Here is a 16,383-nt window from a genome sequence, read left to right on the forward strand (position 1 = left end):
GTTCAACCCTTGGAAACAGCCTCTGGCAGAAATGCAAGGTAAGGCTGCGTACGATACACCCTTGTGGTGAGGTCCTTCCCCGAACACCGCGCATAGCGGTAGCTTTAGTACACCGGGCTGCCTTTTTTTAGTTAATATAATAAAAAATAATTAACTAATAAATTAAAAAATAGTAAAAAGACAGTTTTGTCTAAAGAAGATTCTTTTAATGAAGGACAAAAAGTTCAAATCACTTTTCTAAGGGTCTTTACACTTTTAATATATTATAGATATAGATTTTATATATATATATATATATATATATATAAATAAATAAATAAAATTGAGATAATGCATTAAAACCCCCCCTAAACTTGTCACTCCAACTCACTTTAGCACTTAAACTTAAAATATATAGTAAGAGAATTAATTAATATTTTTCTTTCTACTAGACTTCCTAAAATATATGGTAAGAGAATTAACTAATATTTTTCTTTCTACTGTTCAATTAGAAAAATACTCATAAAATAAGACTCTATTAAGAAAATACTTTTATAAATATTGAGATGTATGTTAAGCTAGAGAACAAACCTGTTTGCTTATTGAGAGAATATGATTGATGCTTATCCAACTTGATTCGATTACATGTCTAGATTGGTAGATGCTTGATTTTCTAACCCTCAACTTCTTTACTGTTTTTGTCAGCATAATAGAATTCAACATGTATGTATATCTATATCTTCTTTGTTTTCAATCAAAATCATTCTTTATGGTCAAAATTTTCGCTCAGACATGAATTAGTTGAATCAAAATCGAAGCTTTGTGATCACTATTATATATTTTTTTTTTAGTTTACAGGTCGTAGATGAATGTCGATTGACTTTGAAGAATTTCTTGTGTAAAATTTAGATTTAATTGTATTATTTTGATATCTTTATTATCTTAATATTTTATTTTAATTTACAGATGTTAGATGAATGTGGGTTGACTTTGAAAATTGTTTTAGGTAAATATTAGGTTTAATTGTATTATCGTGGTAGTTTACAGTTCGTAGATGAATCTCAATCGATTTTGAGAAATTTTTGTGTGTAAAATTTAAGTTTAATTGTATTGTTTTGATATCACTTTTATCGTATTATTTTGTTGCAGTTTATAGGTGATAGAGGCTTTGAAGAATTTTTTATGTAAAAGTTAGGTTTAGTTGTATTATTTTGATATCTCTATTATCTTATTATTTTGTTATTGGTTACAAGTGATAGATGAGTGTCGGATGACTTTGAGAAAAATTTTATGTGTAAAGATTAGATTTAATTGTATTATTTTGATGTCTCTATCATTGTATTATTTTGTTGCAATTTACAGATGGTAGATGAATGTTAATCGACTTTTAAAAATATTTTTGGAAAAAGTTAGGTTTAATAAATAAATTCTCTATCTTTACATACTCAAAAGATATTAAATTTAATTATTATATTCATCTTTATTATTGAAACAAACATACTATTTAGTGTAATGTTTGAACTCATCAAAGTGAGACACACACAAGGCACTTACACTTAAACTAGTATATATATATATATATATCATGAATATTTTCAATGAAATTTTTGACTTTGCTATGATGGTCATGGACATGGACCCTTTATTACTCTCAAAAGAGACTGCAAAAGAAATCAATCTCTACATGAAAAATAATGAAACAATCACTTTATATATAAGAATGGAAAGATAGTGAGAGGATACTATAGTTCAAAAAAGATAAATGGTGGGAAGGAAAATATTTTTGAGAAAATGTTTAAAAAAATTTTTTTTTAAGAAAACAAATTTTTGGAAAAACATTTTTCAGAAAATATTTGAAAAAAAAAATCCCTAAGAAAATAAATTCCTTAAAAGTCAGAAAAGAAAATCATGTTGGGAGTGTCACCTCTAGAATGGGCCTTGCAACGCTTGATCTGAATTAGTCGGATCTCCAAAGCGGATACCGAACACAAGCTGGGAAACCGAAAGAAAAGAAGTATAGGCCTACTACTTTAACACAAAGAAAGATCCTCCTGTGTGTGTCTTTCTTTGTTTATAAATTTACATTGCTATCCAATTCAATTTAGCAAACTCAAGTTAAAAACAACTCTTTAACTTCTCCTTACTAAGTCTTCTTTTTTCCAAACCAAAACACAATACTAAAAAACCAAACACATAGTACTCTTACAAATTTGGCAATATGCACCTTCATTGTGTAGCACCAAAACCAGAAAATAATGGCACAGAATTGATGAAGCCACAACATTCTTTTTCACAAAGGGTCATGTACCCTATAACTTTGAAGGTCTATTTTTTTCTCTCTATATTTTCTCTATATTGTCACAACAGTATATATAGGCCTTCATGGTTCAATGCTATGTTGCGGCACCCGTGTTGGATCCTTAAAAAATGTGACTTTTGAAGGATCCGACACTAGTGGAGTAGCCACATGCAGTGAAGGGTGGTTAGCTGAACACCCCTCGTTGAAAAACTGTACTTAATATAAGCCAAAAGTTGCTTTTCGTACCTATATATTACATCTTGAACACCCTTAATGAAATTTCTGACTTAGTCACTATTTTAGAAGAGTGCGAGCAACATAGGTTCAATGTATTCTTTGCTAATATCTTCATTTAAATGTGCAGTTTCAAGAGATTGTTTACAAGATTGGGCAACAAAAGACTATACTAAATGGAGTGACAGGTACTGTATGTCCAGGTGAAATGCTAGCAATGTTAGGTCCATCAGGTAGTGGCAAAACAACCCTCTTAACAGCACTAGGAGGGCGTCTATCGGGCAAGTTATCTGGGAAGATTACATACAACAGCCAGCCATTCTCAGGTTCAATCAAGCGTAGAACCGGATTCGTGTCACAAGATGATGTATTATATCCTCATCTTACTGTAATAGAAACACTTGTATTCACAGCTTTGCTGAGGCTGCCACAAAGCGTCGGCCGGGAGGAAAAAGTGAGACATGTAGAGCATGTTATAGCAGAACTTGGATTAAACAAGTGTAGAAATAGTATGATTGGAGGGCCATTGTTTAGAGGGATATCAGGTGGAGAGAAAAAAAGAGTCAGTATAGGTCAAGAAATGCTAATCAACCCGAGTTTACTACTTCTAGACGAACCAACTTCAGGACTGGATTCGACAACAGCACTACGGATACTTAACACAGTTAAACGCCTAGCGAGTGGTGGCCGTACTGTGATCACAACGATCCATCAGCCGTCTAGCCGGCTTTATTATATGTTTGATAAGGTAGTGTTGCTCTCTGAGGGATGTCCTATCTACTATGGTCCTGCATCAACTGCCTTGGAATACTTCTCCTCTATTGGTTTTTCCATATCCATTACTACCAATCCTGCTGATCTATTGCTCGATCTCGCGAATGGTAATCAGAAATTTCCACTTTGACACACGTAAAAGAACAATGATTCATCATTTTTTTCTGTTTAAAGTATGGCCTAGCAGACAGAGAGTCAGATTAGTACTAGGATTAATGATAAGTAAAGGTAATTAGTACCTTTGTTTAAGTAAAGTGAAAACTGAAAAGATACCACACTACAAGTTGTCCCTTCACAGTTGTTAAGGTAGGACTCAGTTTCATTTTTGTGGGACTACACTGGGCATGTCGTTGTTGCTGTTATTGTTACACCAAATGATATATGAAGGTGCGGGTAAATAGCTGGCGAGTAAGTAGTCTTTTTGGGTATAGAGGCACTTGAAACTTCGCGAGTTTTGAAGTGACCCCCTCTGGGAGTATTTTGGTGATAGGTTCTATAGAAACTGGACGAACCAATTTGGTCAAATAGCTAGGGACAAACTCTTATGTTTCTATCATTACTATGTTTCTGGCACCTTAAAATCTGTCATTGGTCTTTCAGGAATTGGACCGGATACCAAGAATGTCATCGAACAAGGTGACACTACGGAACAAGAAAAGAAGTTGGTGAGAGAAGCTCTCGTCTCCGCGTATGAAAAGAACATATCCACAAGGTTGAAAACTGAAGTATGCAGTTTAGATAGCAGTAATTTCAGTTACACGAAGGATGTTTCTACTAGTAAGTTTCCAATTTACCATGAAACAAGATCAACTTCAAACTGTTTTCAAACCGTTAAGCGTCTTCATTCAGTCGCCTAACTATAGCTTTCGTGGGGTCTATCGATGCAGGAAATGGTGTAAAGTTAGAGCAATGGTGCACAAGTTGGATGCATCAATTCAAAGTACTACTTATGAGAGGGCTAAGGGAGCGAAGACACGAGACCTTCAACAAGCTTAGGATCTTCCAAGTTATTAGTGTTGCATTTCTTGCAGGACTATTGTGGTGGCATACTCCAACTTCCCACATTGAAGATCGAGTAAGAAATTCTCCATTCACCTTTGTCATACTACACGTACAAAAACAAATAATCTCCTCTAACTTTACGCTAGGTTAGTCCAGTAAACAGCGCTAACCTTTTACGCTATTTACATGTTACAATAATCCTGTTTTGCAGATTGCAATGCTATTCTTTTTCGCGGTATTTTGGGGCTTCTATCCACTCTACAATGCAGTTTTTACATTTCCACAAGAAAGAAGAATGCTCATAAAAGAGAGATCATCAGGAATGTACCGGCTATCATCATACTTTCTAGCCAAAACTGTTGGAGATTTACCTTTGGAACTTGCATTGCCAACAGCATTTACCTTCATTCTTTACTGGATGGGCGGTCTCAAACCCGATCCAACTACATTCATCCTATCTCTCCTATTAGTCCTCTACAACGTCCTCGTGTCACAAAGTCTTGGACTAGCTTTTGGTGCCTTACTTATGGATGTTAAACAAGCCACTACTTTAGCATCAGTCACAACATTGGTCTTCCTAATTGCTGGAGGATACTACATTCAACAAATTCCCTGGTTCATCGTCTGGTTAAAGTACTTGAGTTACAGCTACTATAGCTACAAGTTGCTTCTAGGGGTTCAATACAGTGACAATGACTACTATGAGTGTTCAAGAGGAGTCTATTGCCAAGTTGCAAACTTACCTGCCATTCAATCAGTTGGCTTAAACAATATGTGGATCGATGTATCGGTCATGGCTGTGATGTTGATAGGCTACAGACTTGTTGCTTATCTAGCACTTACTCATGTACGATGATGATTCAATGACTAAAAAGGGCAGCCCGGTGCACTAAAGCTCCCTCTATGAGCAGAGTCCCGGGAAGGGCCCCACCACAATGGGTGTATTGTATGCAGCCACCTTACATTTCTGCCGGAGGCTGTTTCCAAGAATGATGATTCGATGACTAAGGGGACATAATTTAGGAGCTAAGTTGACAGAGTTCAATTTACTTCAACAAAGGAAGTAAGAATGTTAGATTTAGATTTTGGTCGTGTAACACAAAAATTTTGATGTACTACTACTACTACCACCTATGACAATATTTTTGCATGCAACTAACTTGGAAAAAATTGAAATGCTATGGAGAATAAATATATGTTCACTCTTGAGTATATTGAATATGCATAATTTTTAAGATGAAACATAGAACATATTCAAGAATTTATACTTTCTATTTAAGAGGTTGGATTTATATTAAAGCCACTACAACATGTACAAACTTCATTGAGGGGGAAATTTTGGAAGAGTGATGGTTTCCAGCTACGCTGCCTGGACTCTTCAAAACGTTGTTGATCGTATGAAAAGTAGTACATTTTTGGAAGATCTGACACGCGGGTGCGGCATCAATATTTTTGGAGAGTTGCACTTATCTAATACATGGAAGAATCATTAGGGTATATGACTTAAAAACAATGTTATCAAAAGCCAAAAGCGCGAATGACTCAAAGTCTGTTGGGGCTTTAAACGTAAAGATTAAATAAAGCATGGGCCTTAGTGGAATAAGACACAAATTGAAAATAGGGGAAATTTTTATTTACATATAAAAAAAGTAAATAGTTTATAAAATATATAAATATAATATATTTAGTTCAACACTAATAATATTTTTCCAGGCGAATTTCTTCACACCAAACTAATTACTTTTCTTCACTCCTCGATTCTCACTACTTTTGCATGTTGAGAAACCTTGTATGAAAGGGTCATATTCTGATCACAACACTTGTTGTTTAGTAGTACTTATTTTTCTTTTGAGATTTTAGCATCTACTGGAGTTAGTGGCAGACTTAAAATTTAGGGATCGTGAGTGTTTGAGATGTTTTAACACATATATTGACACGTAAAATATTTATATTTCACTTGAAAACTAAAGCACCCAACTATATTCTTAATTTTAAGGGTGCTTTTTTGGGGGTGGGGGGTGGGGGGTGGGGGAGTGGGGCAAACAACATAAATTTCGATAATTTGAAGCTTAATTACGAAAAATCTCGGCATTTTGCATGATTAATGAAAATCTCGATTTTATACTATCGAGTTACATAATCAACTCTCGATACATTCAATGAAGATACATTTTTTTCTTGTAAAAATATATAATTAGCTCCCAATATATTTTTTTCGATTTTGAGTCTGTCGAGATACACAATACATTAAACGAAGATACATTTTTTTCTTAGTAAAGATACATAATTAGCTCCCCATATATTGTTTTTGATTTTGGATCAGTCGAGATACATAATTAGCTTCTGATACATTCAACGAAGTTATATAATTAGTTGGGATTCTTGTAATTACTTTATAAGTATAAAAATTTGTGTAAATATAGTAAGTTAAGGTGTATATTTATGTTATTTTATTTGAAAAAAGTAATAGGAAGCCCATTTAAAATTTGAGAGACCCGACCCAAAAGGCCCAACAAGCCTCCAAGTTTTTTTTCAAAATCCCAAATTTCCACCATCAAAACTACGACTTTGCCATTGCCCTCTCCAAAACCCTCACCATTTCACCTCTGTATAAGCTCTTAGGGTTTTGCAATGACGTCATCATCTAGGGTTTTCGGAAACTATTGCCGAACTCTAATGGCGGCTGCTAAGAGCTCCACTGAAGCTCCGGCCACCGCCGCTAATGCTACTAGTGCGGCGGCGGGAAAAGGTCGTACTAGAGGGATACTGAAGCCACTACCGATTTCACCAGCACTAGGTAAATTTGTTGGTGCTTCGGAGATCTCACGTACTGATGCTGTTAAGAAAGTTTGGGATTACATCAAAACCAATAATCTTCAGGTAGAGTTTATGCTTCTTTGTTTATATGCATTATTTTTGGGATTCTTAGTTACTTATGATAGTGAATAAACCTTTGCATGTTGATATTATTACTCTATGGAATAGTAAAGTTAAGGTAAATGTGAAATCTTCTTAGTATGGTTTTCGAGTTTAATAGCTGAGCTATCAGGTGTGCGAGTTTTCCTAGCTCAACTATCACTGAACTATTTATCAAAACACATCCTGAATATTAATTGCTTACTTTTTGTACATGAACGAGGGTGATATGATATTTCAGGTAGGAAAAGTGAAAAATTGATAGTTGGGGTGTGTTTCAATAAAAAGTTGATGATAGATTAAACCTTTGCATGTTGGCAGAAATGTAAGGGGAAATGTTGTTAAAATGAATGTGAAATCTTCGTTTAGGCTATAAAATTGCGAGCTAATGGTGAAATCTTGTTTTCTTGAATTTCATATCTGAACTATTCGGTGTGCGAGTTTCCTACCTGAACTATCAACTAAACACGTCTTAGATGTCAGTTGTTTGTTTTTTCTACCTGAATGAGGATAGGTAGGAAATGTGAAAAATTGATAGTTGAGGTGTGTTTTGGGACATTTAGTTACTTGTGATAGAGAATAAACCTTTATGTTGGTAGAAATGTAAGGGGAAATATGTTGTTAAGATGAATGTGAAATCTTCTTTTAGGTTGTAAAATTACGAGCTAATGGTGAAATCTTGGTTTTTTGAGTTTCATATCTGAACTATCAGGTGTGCGAGTTTCCTACAACTATCAACTAACTATTTATCAAAACACATCTTAAATTTCAGTTGTTTACTTTTTCTACCTAAACAAGGGTAAGCATGAAAAGTGAACAATTGATAGTTGAGGTGTGTTTTGGGACATTTAGTTACTTATGGTATAGAATAATAAACCTTTGCATGTTCGTAGAATTGCTCTCTTTGTAGAAATGTAAGGGAAATGTTGTTGGGATGAAGGGGAAATCTTCTTTTAGGTTGGAGTTAATTGTCAAAAACACACCTAAAGTATCCTAGTTTTTTCATATTTGAACTATTAAGTGTGTGAGCTTCCTACCTGAACTCACCAACTATTCTGTAAAAACACATTTTAACTATCAATTATTTACTTTTTCTGCCTGAACGAGGGTGATAAACCTTTGCATGTTGGTAGAAATTGCTCTCTTTTGTAGTAGTGTAAGGGAAAATGTCGTTAAGATGAACATGTCATCTTCTTGTAGGTTAGAGTTAATGGTCAAAAATACACTTGAAGTATCCCAGTTTTTTTATATTTGAACTATTAGGTGTGTGAGCAGCTATTTTATAAATACATTATCAATTATTTATTTTTTCTAGCTGAATGAGGGTGATAAACCTTTGCATGTTGGTAGAAATTGCTCTCGTTTGTTGAAGTGTAAGGGAAAATGTTGTTAAGATGAATGTGAAATCGTCTTTTAGGTTAGAGTTAAAGGTCAAAAACACCGCTAAAGTATCTCAATTTTTTTAAGTCTCATGCTTGAATTGTTAAGTGTGCGAGTTTCCTACCGATTATTATCAAAGCACACCCCAACTGTTAATTGCTGGTTTTTTCTATTGATCGAGAGTGATATTTTGGTTATGTAAAGTGAACAATTGATAGGTGAGATGTGTTTTGATAAATAGTTGTCGGTAGTTCAAGTAGGAAACTCATTCGCCTGATATTTCATTCAGGTATTAAATTTGAAAACCGAGATACTTAGGTGTGTTTTGACCCTTCACTCTTTAGGTTATAAAATTATACCCCTTGCATTTCAGTTTATTTGTCTGGTTTTAACTTGGTACAGAGTTTAAGAAGGTAAAGAAGACTTTTGAATATTGTGGTCTTAAACTAAAGATATATTAAATGTATCAAAATGCCCTTTAATCTTGTGGTGTTCAACATGCCATGTGGAAAGTTAGAATTAAAGAGTTGTTAAAAAAGGGAAGAGACATTCTTTTTTAAACGGACTAAAGGCAAAGTAGGACAAATAAATTGAAATGGAGGGAGTATGAGTTATGAATGGTACAGGGGAGCACTTGGCACACCGAAGAAATTGCTAATATAGGTAACTTGTTTAAGGATTCTAGGTGTGAAAATAGCCTGTTTGCAAAAATGAGGTTTTTGGAGTGGGTTTTTGCTTGAGTTATGTTCATGCTTGAGCTGAGCCAAATATGGGTAGCTGTTGTTAGTACCAGCAATATCAATAAAATGAATGCTCTAAAATGCAAATGTCAGAATAGATGTATTGTCATGAAAGATTAGACAGAATAGATGTATAGTCATGAAAGATTAGACGAGATCACAAGTAATCTCATGATGGCGCAAGTAGAATATTAGATGATAAAATAATAAAAGAAGTTATTTAAGATGGTTTACCATGTCCATGTAGACATCCAAATGCACCGCTTTGCTGGTGTGACCGGATGATGATTGAAGGTTCTAAAAGTGACGTGTATAGTTAATATAGCACAAGGAGACATTATGTTCTCGTTTATGAAACAATTTTGACAGGGTTGATTGTATTTCCTTGTGCTTCCGGAAGATGTATAGTATCTTTGTATACTGTGGGGTTTGTAGTCTGATGGAAAATAGCAGTGACTGCACCTATGATGCAATTGACAATCAGTCATGACATCCCTTGACTAGATTAATTCATTTAAGATAGTCAAACCTATTTGCTCAATCACACAATAGATGGAATCTTAACATTCTTGGAAAGTTTAGTTGTTTTTGTTTGATTAGGAAGTCTTACAAATGATTTGAAGATGTGCAACAAATTAAAGGATATTGTTATTTTTCCTATCTAGTAGACTGGCCAATTGCTATACTATTCTCTCTCTTGAGCCGGGGGTCTATCGGAAACAACCTCTCTACTTCTTCGGAGGTAGCGGTATGGACTGCGTACATTTCACCCTCCCCAGACCTCACTGTGTGGGAATATACTGGGTTGTTGTTGTTGTTGTTGTTGTAGTAGACTGGCCAACAATGGAACAAAAGACCCTATTAGAGTAGACTGCAATAGGTTAGGGATCTGGATGGCCCCCTTGACATTTTGTCATTGAGTTGGTAAAGTCTCTGTAATGAGTCAGGCTACTAATCACCATGTGATTACAAATGATCAATTCACTCTCCCCTCTCTGTTATTTTACTTTCTGTCCTACGAGACTATCTGAAAGCTGCACATTAACTAAGAGTTGAGCTTATTTTCGCTGCTAATTGTAGCTCTTTCGTGATGAGTGGCTGGTCCAGAATAGAAATTAGCACGCTACATGATAATGAATAAACTGGTTGGTAGGTTTTTGTCTTTTGTTATTTCAAATGTATGATAATTTGATAAGTAGAGACATTGCTGTACTTTATATGAAGTAGTAGGATGCTCATTGCTTGGAGGCCCGGAATACATGCTGTCTGATTTGGTTTCCATGTGCTGTATGATACATGAGTTTTTATTCTAAAGCTACGACTACACTTTGTATGACCGGCTGGGGCATCCTTTATAAGGCCAAGCTGGAAGTAATTGCTGATATAATAAACCAGCCGTTCGATTGTTCAATCATGTTTAACAACCTATGGCGATATTCATACTTGAAAGTAGAATTTCAATGTGAATATATTTCTGAGATATTCCCTTTGTGAATATATTTCTGAGATATTCCCTCAAGTGTATTTGATGGAAAAGCAACACACAATGTAGCCAAAGTATGATTCTCTATATTGCTTCCTACTATTTTTCTTTGTTAGTTTTCTTGTAGAAGTTGCTTTCTCATTTGTTGGAGATACAATTAGCTGCAAAGAGCAGCAACAATTTTAAAGGCAGAGCTTCTGTGCTCTTGTTCATATTGGGATTCGGTATTGTTTCATCAAAATACAGTAATCTAGTTATGCGTGACTGATCAATGATCAACAACACCCAGGGTTCTAGGAAATTCCATTACTTCTGCAGAACATTACACTGTGCTTTCGAGATGATAATTGTAGTTTGAGGCATAGATTTATTATAAGAGTTGTTAATTCTTCACAGGGATTGTATTTCTTTATTATAACCAGATGATTAATCCATTTGAACGAATACGTGAAGTAGGTCATATATAATATGCATCCTTTTGTTTTTCTTATCTAAGTAAAATTCATGATCTGCAGAATCCGGCAAACAAGAAGGAGATAAATTGTGATGCCAAGTTGAAGACGATATTTGCCGGCAAGGACAAGGTTGGATTTCTAGAGATTGCAAAGCTGCTATCCAGTCATTTTCAAAAGGCTTCTTAATTTTGTCAATTTGCAGTTCCTGTAAACATTAGGTGCTTTTCTTGGTAGTGAACTTTGTACTTCAGTAGCTTCTCCTTTTGTATCTCTTCACTCTGGTTGTGAGTTATGGTGCATAATCTGAAATTGGAAGCTTGCAGTATTTTGAAAGTTGAAGCAAGATGCAAATCATGCAATTGTTCTAAAAGTTTTGAAGCTTCTAACAAGTAGTTTCTTGCTGTATTTTCGACCGAGATGGATTTATGAAGTGACATGATCAGTTCATGTAGCCGATTCTAACTTGCTTGGGATTGATACGCGGTAATAGTTGTGGTTGTTCCTTATTACTATTACTAGGTTGGGATTGATACGCGGTAATAGTTGTGGTTGTTCCTTATTACTATTACTAGGTTGATATTTCAGGTAGGAAAAATAATCAATTGATAGTTGGAGTGCATTTTGATAAATAGTTAATGATAATTTAGATAAAAAACGGATATACTAGATGTGTTTTTGACCAAACTCATTTAAAGTTGTTTTTAAAATAGGGAAAATTAACTATATAAACTTATTAGATTAGTTATTACAAGTTATAACAAAACTTTTAAGTTTTCAAGTTATAACAACTTTCATTTAAAAAAAATATATAATTTTTTTTTTTTTTTGTTGTTGGAAATACAAAAAAGTAATTAATGAAAAAGGAAAATAAAGATTTAATACAATTAACCTTAATTACTGATATTTATCCACCCCAATTTTTCTTTTCCTCCTATTTTAATGCTTGCATTAAGAGTTTCCATCTTCATACACTACCTTTCTCTTTGTTAATTTTTTTTTTTTTATGAAAACGAATATTTTTCATTCAAAATGAATTTAAAGATTTATTTTTTTGTGTTTCTTCAATTATTGTTACATTGTTGAATTTTGTATGTTGAGTAATTGCATGAAAGTTAAAATTGTTGTTTAAAGAGTAATACCGAGGGACTTTGGAATTGATGAGATTATGTATGATGCAACAACAAAATACAAAGGATTAGTAGAGGCAATCGCGACACAGTTGATGATAGACATATCGAACTGAAAGGTCAAGCGCAAGCAGGTAAAAATGATTGTGTATTTTTAGTGTATTAAATTGGATATTATAGTTGTATGTAATTCGGGTATCTATTTTTTGAGTATTAATTTTTTTTTTTTAATTTAACAGCTACAATTTGATTTGTATGGTGGAGGACTGTGCTTGGTTTCTTTGTTCTTTCAGAATTAACAAATAAAATTTTTTTAAGATAAGAATGTATTGTGACATTCATACATGCTCAATAAAAGATCAAGTTTATGCAAGACGTCAAGGGATGAGAAAAGTGATAGCCGGACTGATTTTAACAAATTAAAGATTCCAGAATCATTGGAAAGTAATGGCGTATTTAGATTAGAAAGGTAGTATTGTTGATTTTTTTTTATTAAATATATATTGTATGTGACACCAAAATATATGACAATGGATATTAATGAAAATACTGAACAATCTGTTATTTGTGTTGGTATATAAGATTCTACATACAAATGACGTATTCTTATATAACTGTTTTTAGTGTATGAAACCAGTATAGTACACAATACAATATTCATGAATTGTTTAATAAATTACGTTGAAACCAGTTTATATACTCATTTCATACTTAAATAATATTTTTTTAGTTCTCAATATATTAAGTTGATGTTCAAATTGGTATCGATGAGGTTTCGCATATATCACATTTGTAGTGAATGAGTTTTATGAATGTGACAATCGATAAGAAAAAATATGTTTAATTTTACATAACCTTTGTAGTGTATGTAATGGATATTACATGAAAAACTATCACCGTAAATATTAAAAAAATTAATTAATAATTATTTAATGTCAAATAATTTTTCGTTGCAATAAAAAAATAATCTGTATTAACCATGATTGATATTGGTGTTTGATGAGTTTTCTACTAGAGAATCAGCATAAAAAGTAGACGAATTTTACGATAGGATATAAGTAAAATTACTAAGAAAACAATTTTATTTAGCAGAAACATAAAAGTGATATTCTCATCATACTATGACTGTCCATTTCATTTTAAGTAAAAATGTCTGATTGAAAATTAAGTTTAAGGAATAAAGCAAAGATTTTCAAACATATATATAAGCAATATATAGAAGATATATGCAAATTAAAGTACGTTAATTGTAATTTTGAATGAGCAATGGTAAGAGTTTCACGTGTATTTTCAATTTTTTTTCTCGTAGTAAAAGAATGAACTTTTATATCAACGAGCCTAAACAAATCATCACCTCATTAGTGGCCGTTTGAACATGAGAATTTTTTTCCAAAAATTCTTTTTCACTTTATTTTAAATATAACTTTAAATTGGTGTTTGATCATGAAAATTTCAAATATAATTTAAAATTATATTTTAAAAAATAAAAATAAGTAAAAAAATTATTTTTTTTCACTTTTTTTACTTTTATCTCTCCCACAAAAATTCAAAACAACCTCAATTTATATTTATCATCAAACATAATTTCAATTTCAACTTTAAAAAAAATAGTAATTTTTGTAGCTCAACACCTATTAATATTAACAATAAAATGTGAACGTTGTGTTAGATAATTTCAAAAAAAGTATAGCTATTTGTGATAGATTAAAAAGAGAAATGTCTCATAGGACACAATACTAATTATCAACATGAAGACTGTTGTTTTTGACATATATAAAAAGCAAGTAAAAAATATTAAAGTTAAGTTAAGTTAATTATTAAAGTTAATAAAAAGTAAAATATCAATTCTTAACTTTAAAAAAAATATATTTACCATATATGACTCCTTAAGTTGTGAACAACTTTAATACTTAATTATCAAAATAAAAAAAAGACATTGATACCAATAATATAACTTGCCATAATTATCCAAATCTTTAGTTAAGTCATAAATGTTAAATGCTCAAAATAAGAAAATAATATAAATAATAAATATTAGATAATCGATTTTCAAATATTTAATTAAAATAGATTTTTCTAAAAAGTTGCTATAGCTTGTAATTATTTCTTTAATCTAGTAATTATTGAAAAGTTTTGCTATAACTTGTTATTAATAATGTAATAAGTCTATTTAGGATAATTTTTTCCTTATTTTTAATAGATGAAGGCGTGAGGCGGGGCATTTTACTTAGTACGTGGTGAGGCCTTAGCCTCGAGGCGATAGGGAGTAAGCCCTATGAATCTTTAAATTTTTAATTTATAATATAAGTAAATATTATAAATAATAAATTAATAGTTTAAAAAAATAAAAACATAATTAAACAATCTCATAAAAAATTCTAATATAATCTTACGAGTATAAATAAACAAATGCTATGATAAATACTATTCCCTCTGTCCCATTTCGCTTGTCCCAAATTTTTTAATTTGATTTCTCATTTTACTTTTCATTTTTCTTTAATTATGACAAGACAATTTTTTTCTTTTTTACCCTTAGTATTAATTATTTTTTCTCCAAGTTAAACTATAAATATCATTTAATAGGGGTACTATGGTAAAGTAGTCATGTTATTAATTATTTTTCTTAATCAATGCGCAATGTCAAATCAACCCTAACATCTTAACTTTCAAATAATAAAAGAATCATATTTTTGTAAAATATATTACTATCGTACTATGAAATTTTCATCTCTAAAAGAAATTACTCAATAAACTTTCTTAGTACCCTTATGGTAATTTTGAGATAATAGAACACAATAATTTACTTTTAAATAGCGATTATTTTGAGACATCTGACAAACGATAAAATATAAAAATAACATGAAGACAAATGGTAAGTGAAGCTGTAAAATTTAGCTAATTAAGTATTTTTAAAAGAAATATTTAATGATGTTCACCTTCACAATACTTTTAAATAATAAATATGCAGTACAATGACTTGTTATTTGAGTTATTTTCAATCTTTTTAGTTCTATAGATGAAAAATTATTAAACATCATTTATTTATTAGAAAATTTTAAGGGTCAGTAATGTCAATTAAGGAATTCGACACATAATTTTTCTAAGATTTGTTAGGCAAGCCCCGAGCGTTGGGCGTTGGGCGTGCTTAAGGCGTACAATCGGGTACTTAAGGCGTAAGCCCCACAGGACTAGGGCTCACACCTATACCTCGAGATATTTTATCAATGCTCTACCTTGTAACGAGCCCCAAGAGTGCTTCTGTTGGGTATATTTATTTGTCAGTAAGATTTAAAGAGATTGAAATCTGAATTTGCTATACTACAACACTTAATAGGACTAAATGGTGTTCCAACCTACTAAAAGCTATAAAAATTCCATGACTGTAATTTTTTGTGATACGCCTAATCTTACTTTATAATTGTCTTGAATTAATATTCTAAGTTATATTTAGTGAACTAAATTTTAATTATCTGTATGTATAATTTTGTTAGATTCATTAAATAAGTATTTATGTTCATGCTAATATTATTATTTGTCATGAATGACACATACTTTGTGGCCATAATTTCTTAGAGCAGCTTAATGCTTCTTCTTAAGCTTTTCCTAGAGCAATATTACCACCAGTGCAATAGTTTTCAATACAACTTTTTCATGCAACTCTCATTGTTATTATCATATTGGTTGAGAAATTTGAAACAATGGAAAAGGAAACATTCAACCTTATAACAAAATCCAACTTCATAAGTACTTGTTCGAATTGACATAAAGCTACATAAGATGCAGTTATCTAACTGGTCAAGATTTATGTAATTCATTCATTGTTACAAACATGTATTACAATATTTTGCAAAGTACTAAACAAGGTAATCAATATATGAGTCAGACTATAAGAAAAAGATATAGAGTTAAGTATCACAAAGTAAATACAATTTCTACCATGAACATTCTTGTTGCCATCAACCGTAATTTCCGTCAAGAGGCTTGCATTCTTGGC

At 32.1% G+C, this 16,383-nt stretch overlaps 2 protein-coding genes across 2 annotated transcripts; both read left to right on the plus strand.

Moving 5' to 3' along the window:
- Positions 1 to 2,065: 2,065 nt before the first annotated feature.
- Positions 2,066 to 5,500, plus strand: LOC107850096 (ABC transporter G family member 14). The gene is made up of 5 exons (XM_016694542.2): positions 2,066 to 2,302; positions 2,643 to 3,393; positions 3,887 to 4,063; positions 4,174 to 4,361; positions 4,500 to 5,500. The coding sequence occupies exons 1-5, from the start codon at positions 2,198 to 2,200 to the stop codon at positions 5,142 to 5,144; spliced, it is 1,866 nt and encodes a 621-aa protein (XP_016550028.2). The 5' UTR covers positions 2,066 to 2,197; the 3' UTR covers positions 5,145 to 5,500.
- Positions 5,501 to 6,834: 1,334 nt separating this feature from the next.
- LOC107850084 (upstream activation factor subunit UAF30) lies at positions 6,835 to 11,632 on the plus strand. The gene is made up of 2 exons (XM_016694539.2): positions 6,835 to 7,168; positions 11,323 to 11,632. Exons 1-2 carry the CDS (start codon positions 6,920 to 6,922, stop codon positions 11,446 to 11,448), a joined length of 375 nt encoding a protein of 124 aa, XP_016550025.1. The 5' UTR covers positions 6,835 to 6,919; the 3' UTR covers positions 11,449 to 11,632.
- The last annotated feature ends 4,751 nt before the right edge of the window (positions 11,633 to 16,383 follow it).

This window comes from Capsicum annuum, chromosome 1 (assembly GCF_002878395.1).
Source record: "Capsicum annuum cultivar UCD-10X-F1 chromosome 1, UCD10Xv1.1, whole genome shotgun sequence".
Taxonomy (NCBI): domain Eukaryota; kingdom Viridiplantae; phylum Streptophyta; class Magnoliopsida; order Solanales; family Solanaceae; genus Capsicum; species Capsicum annuum.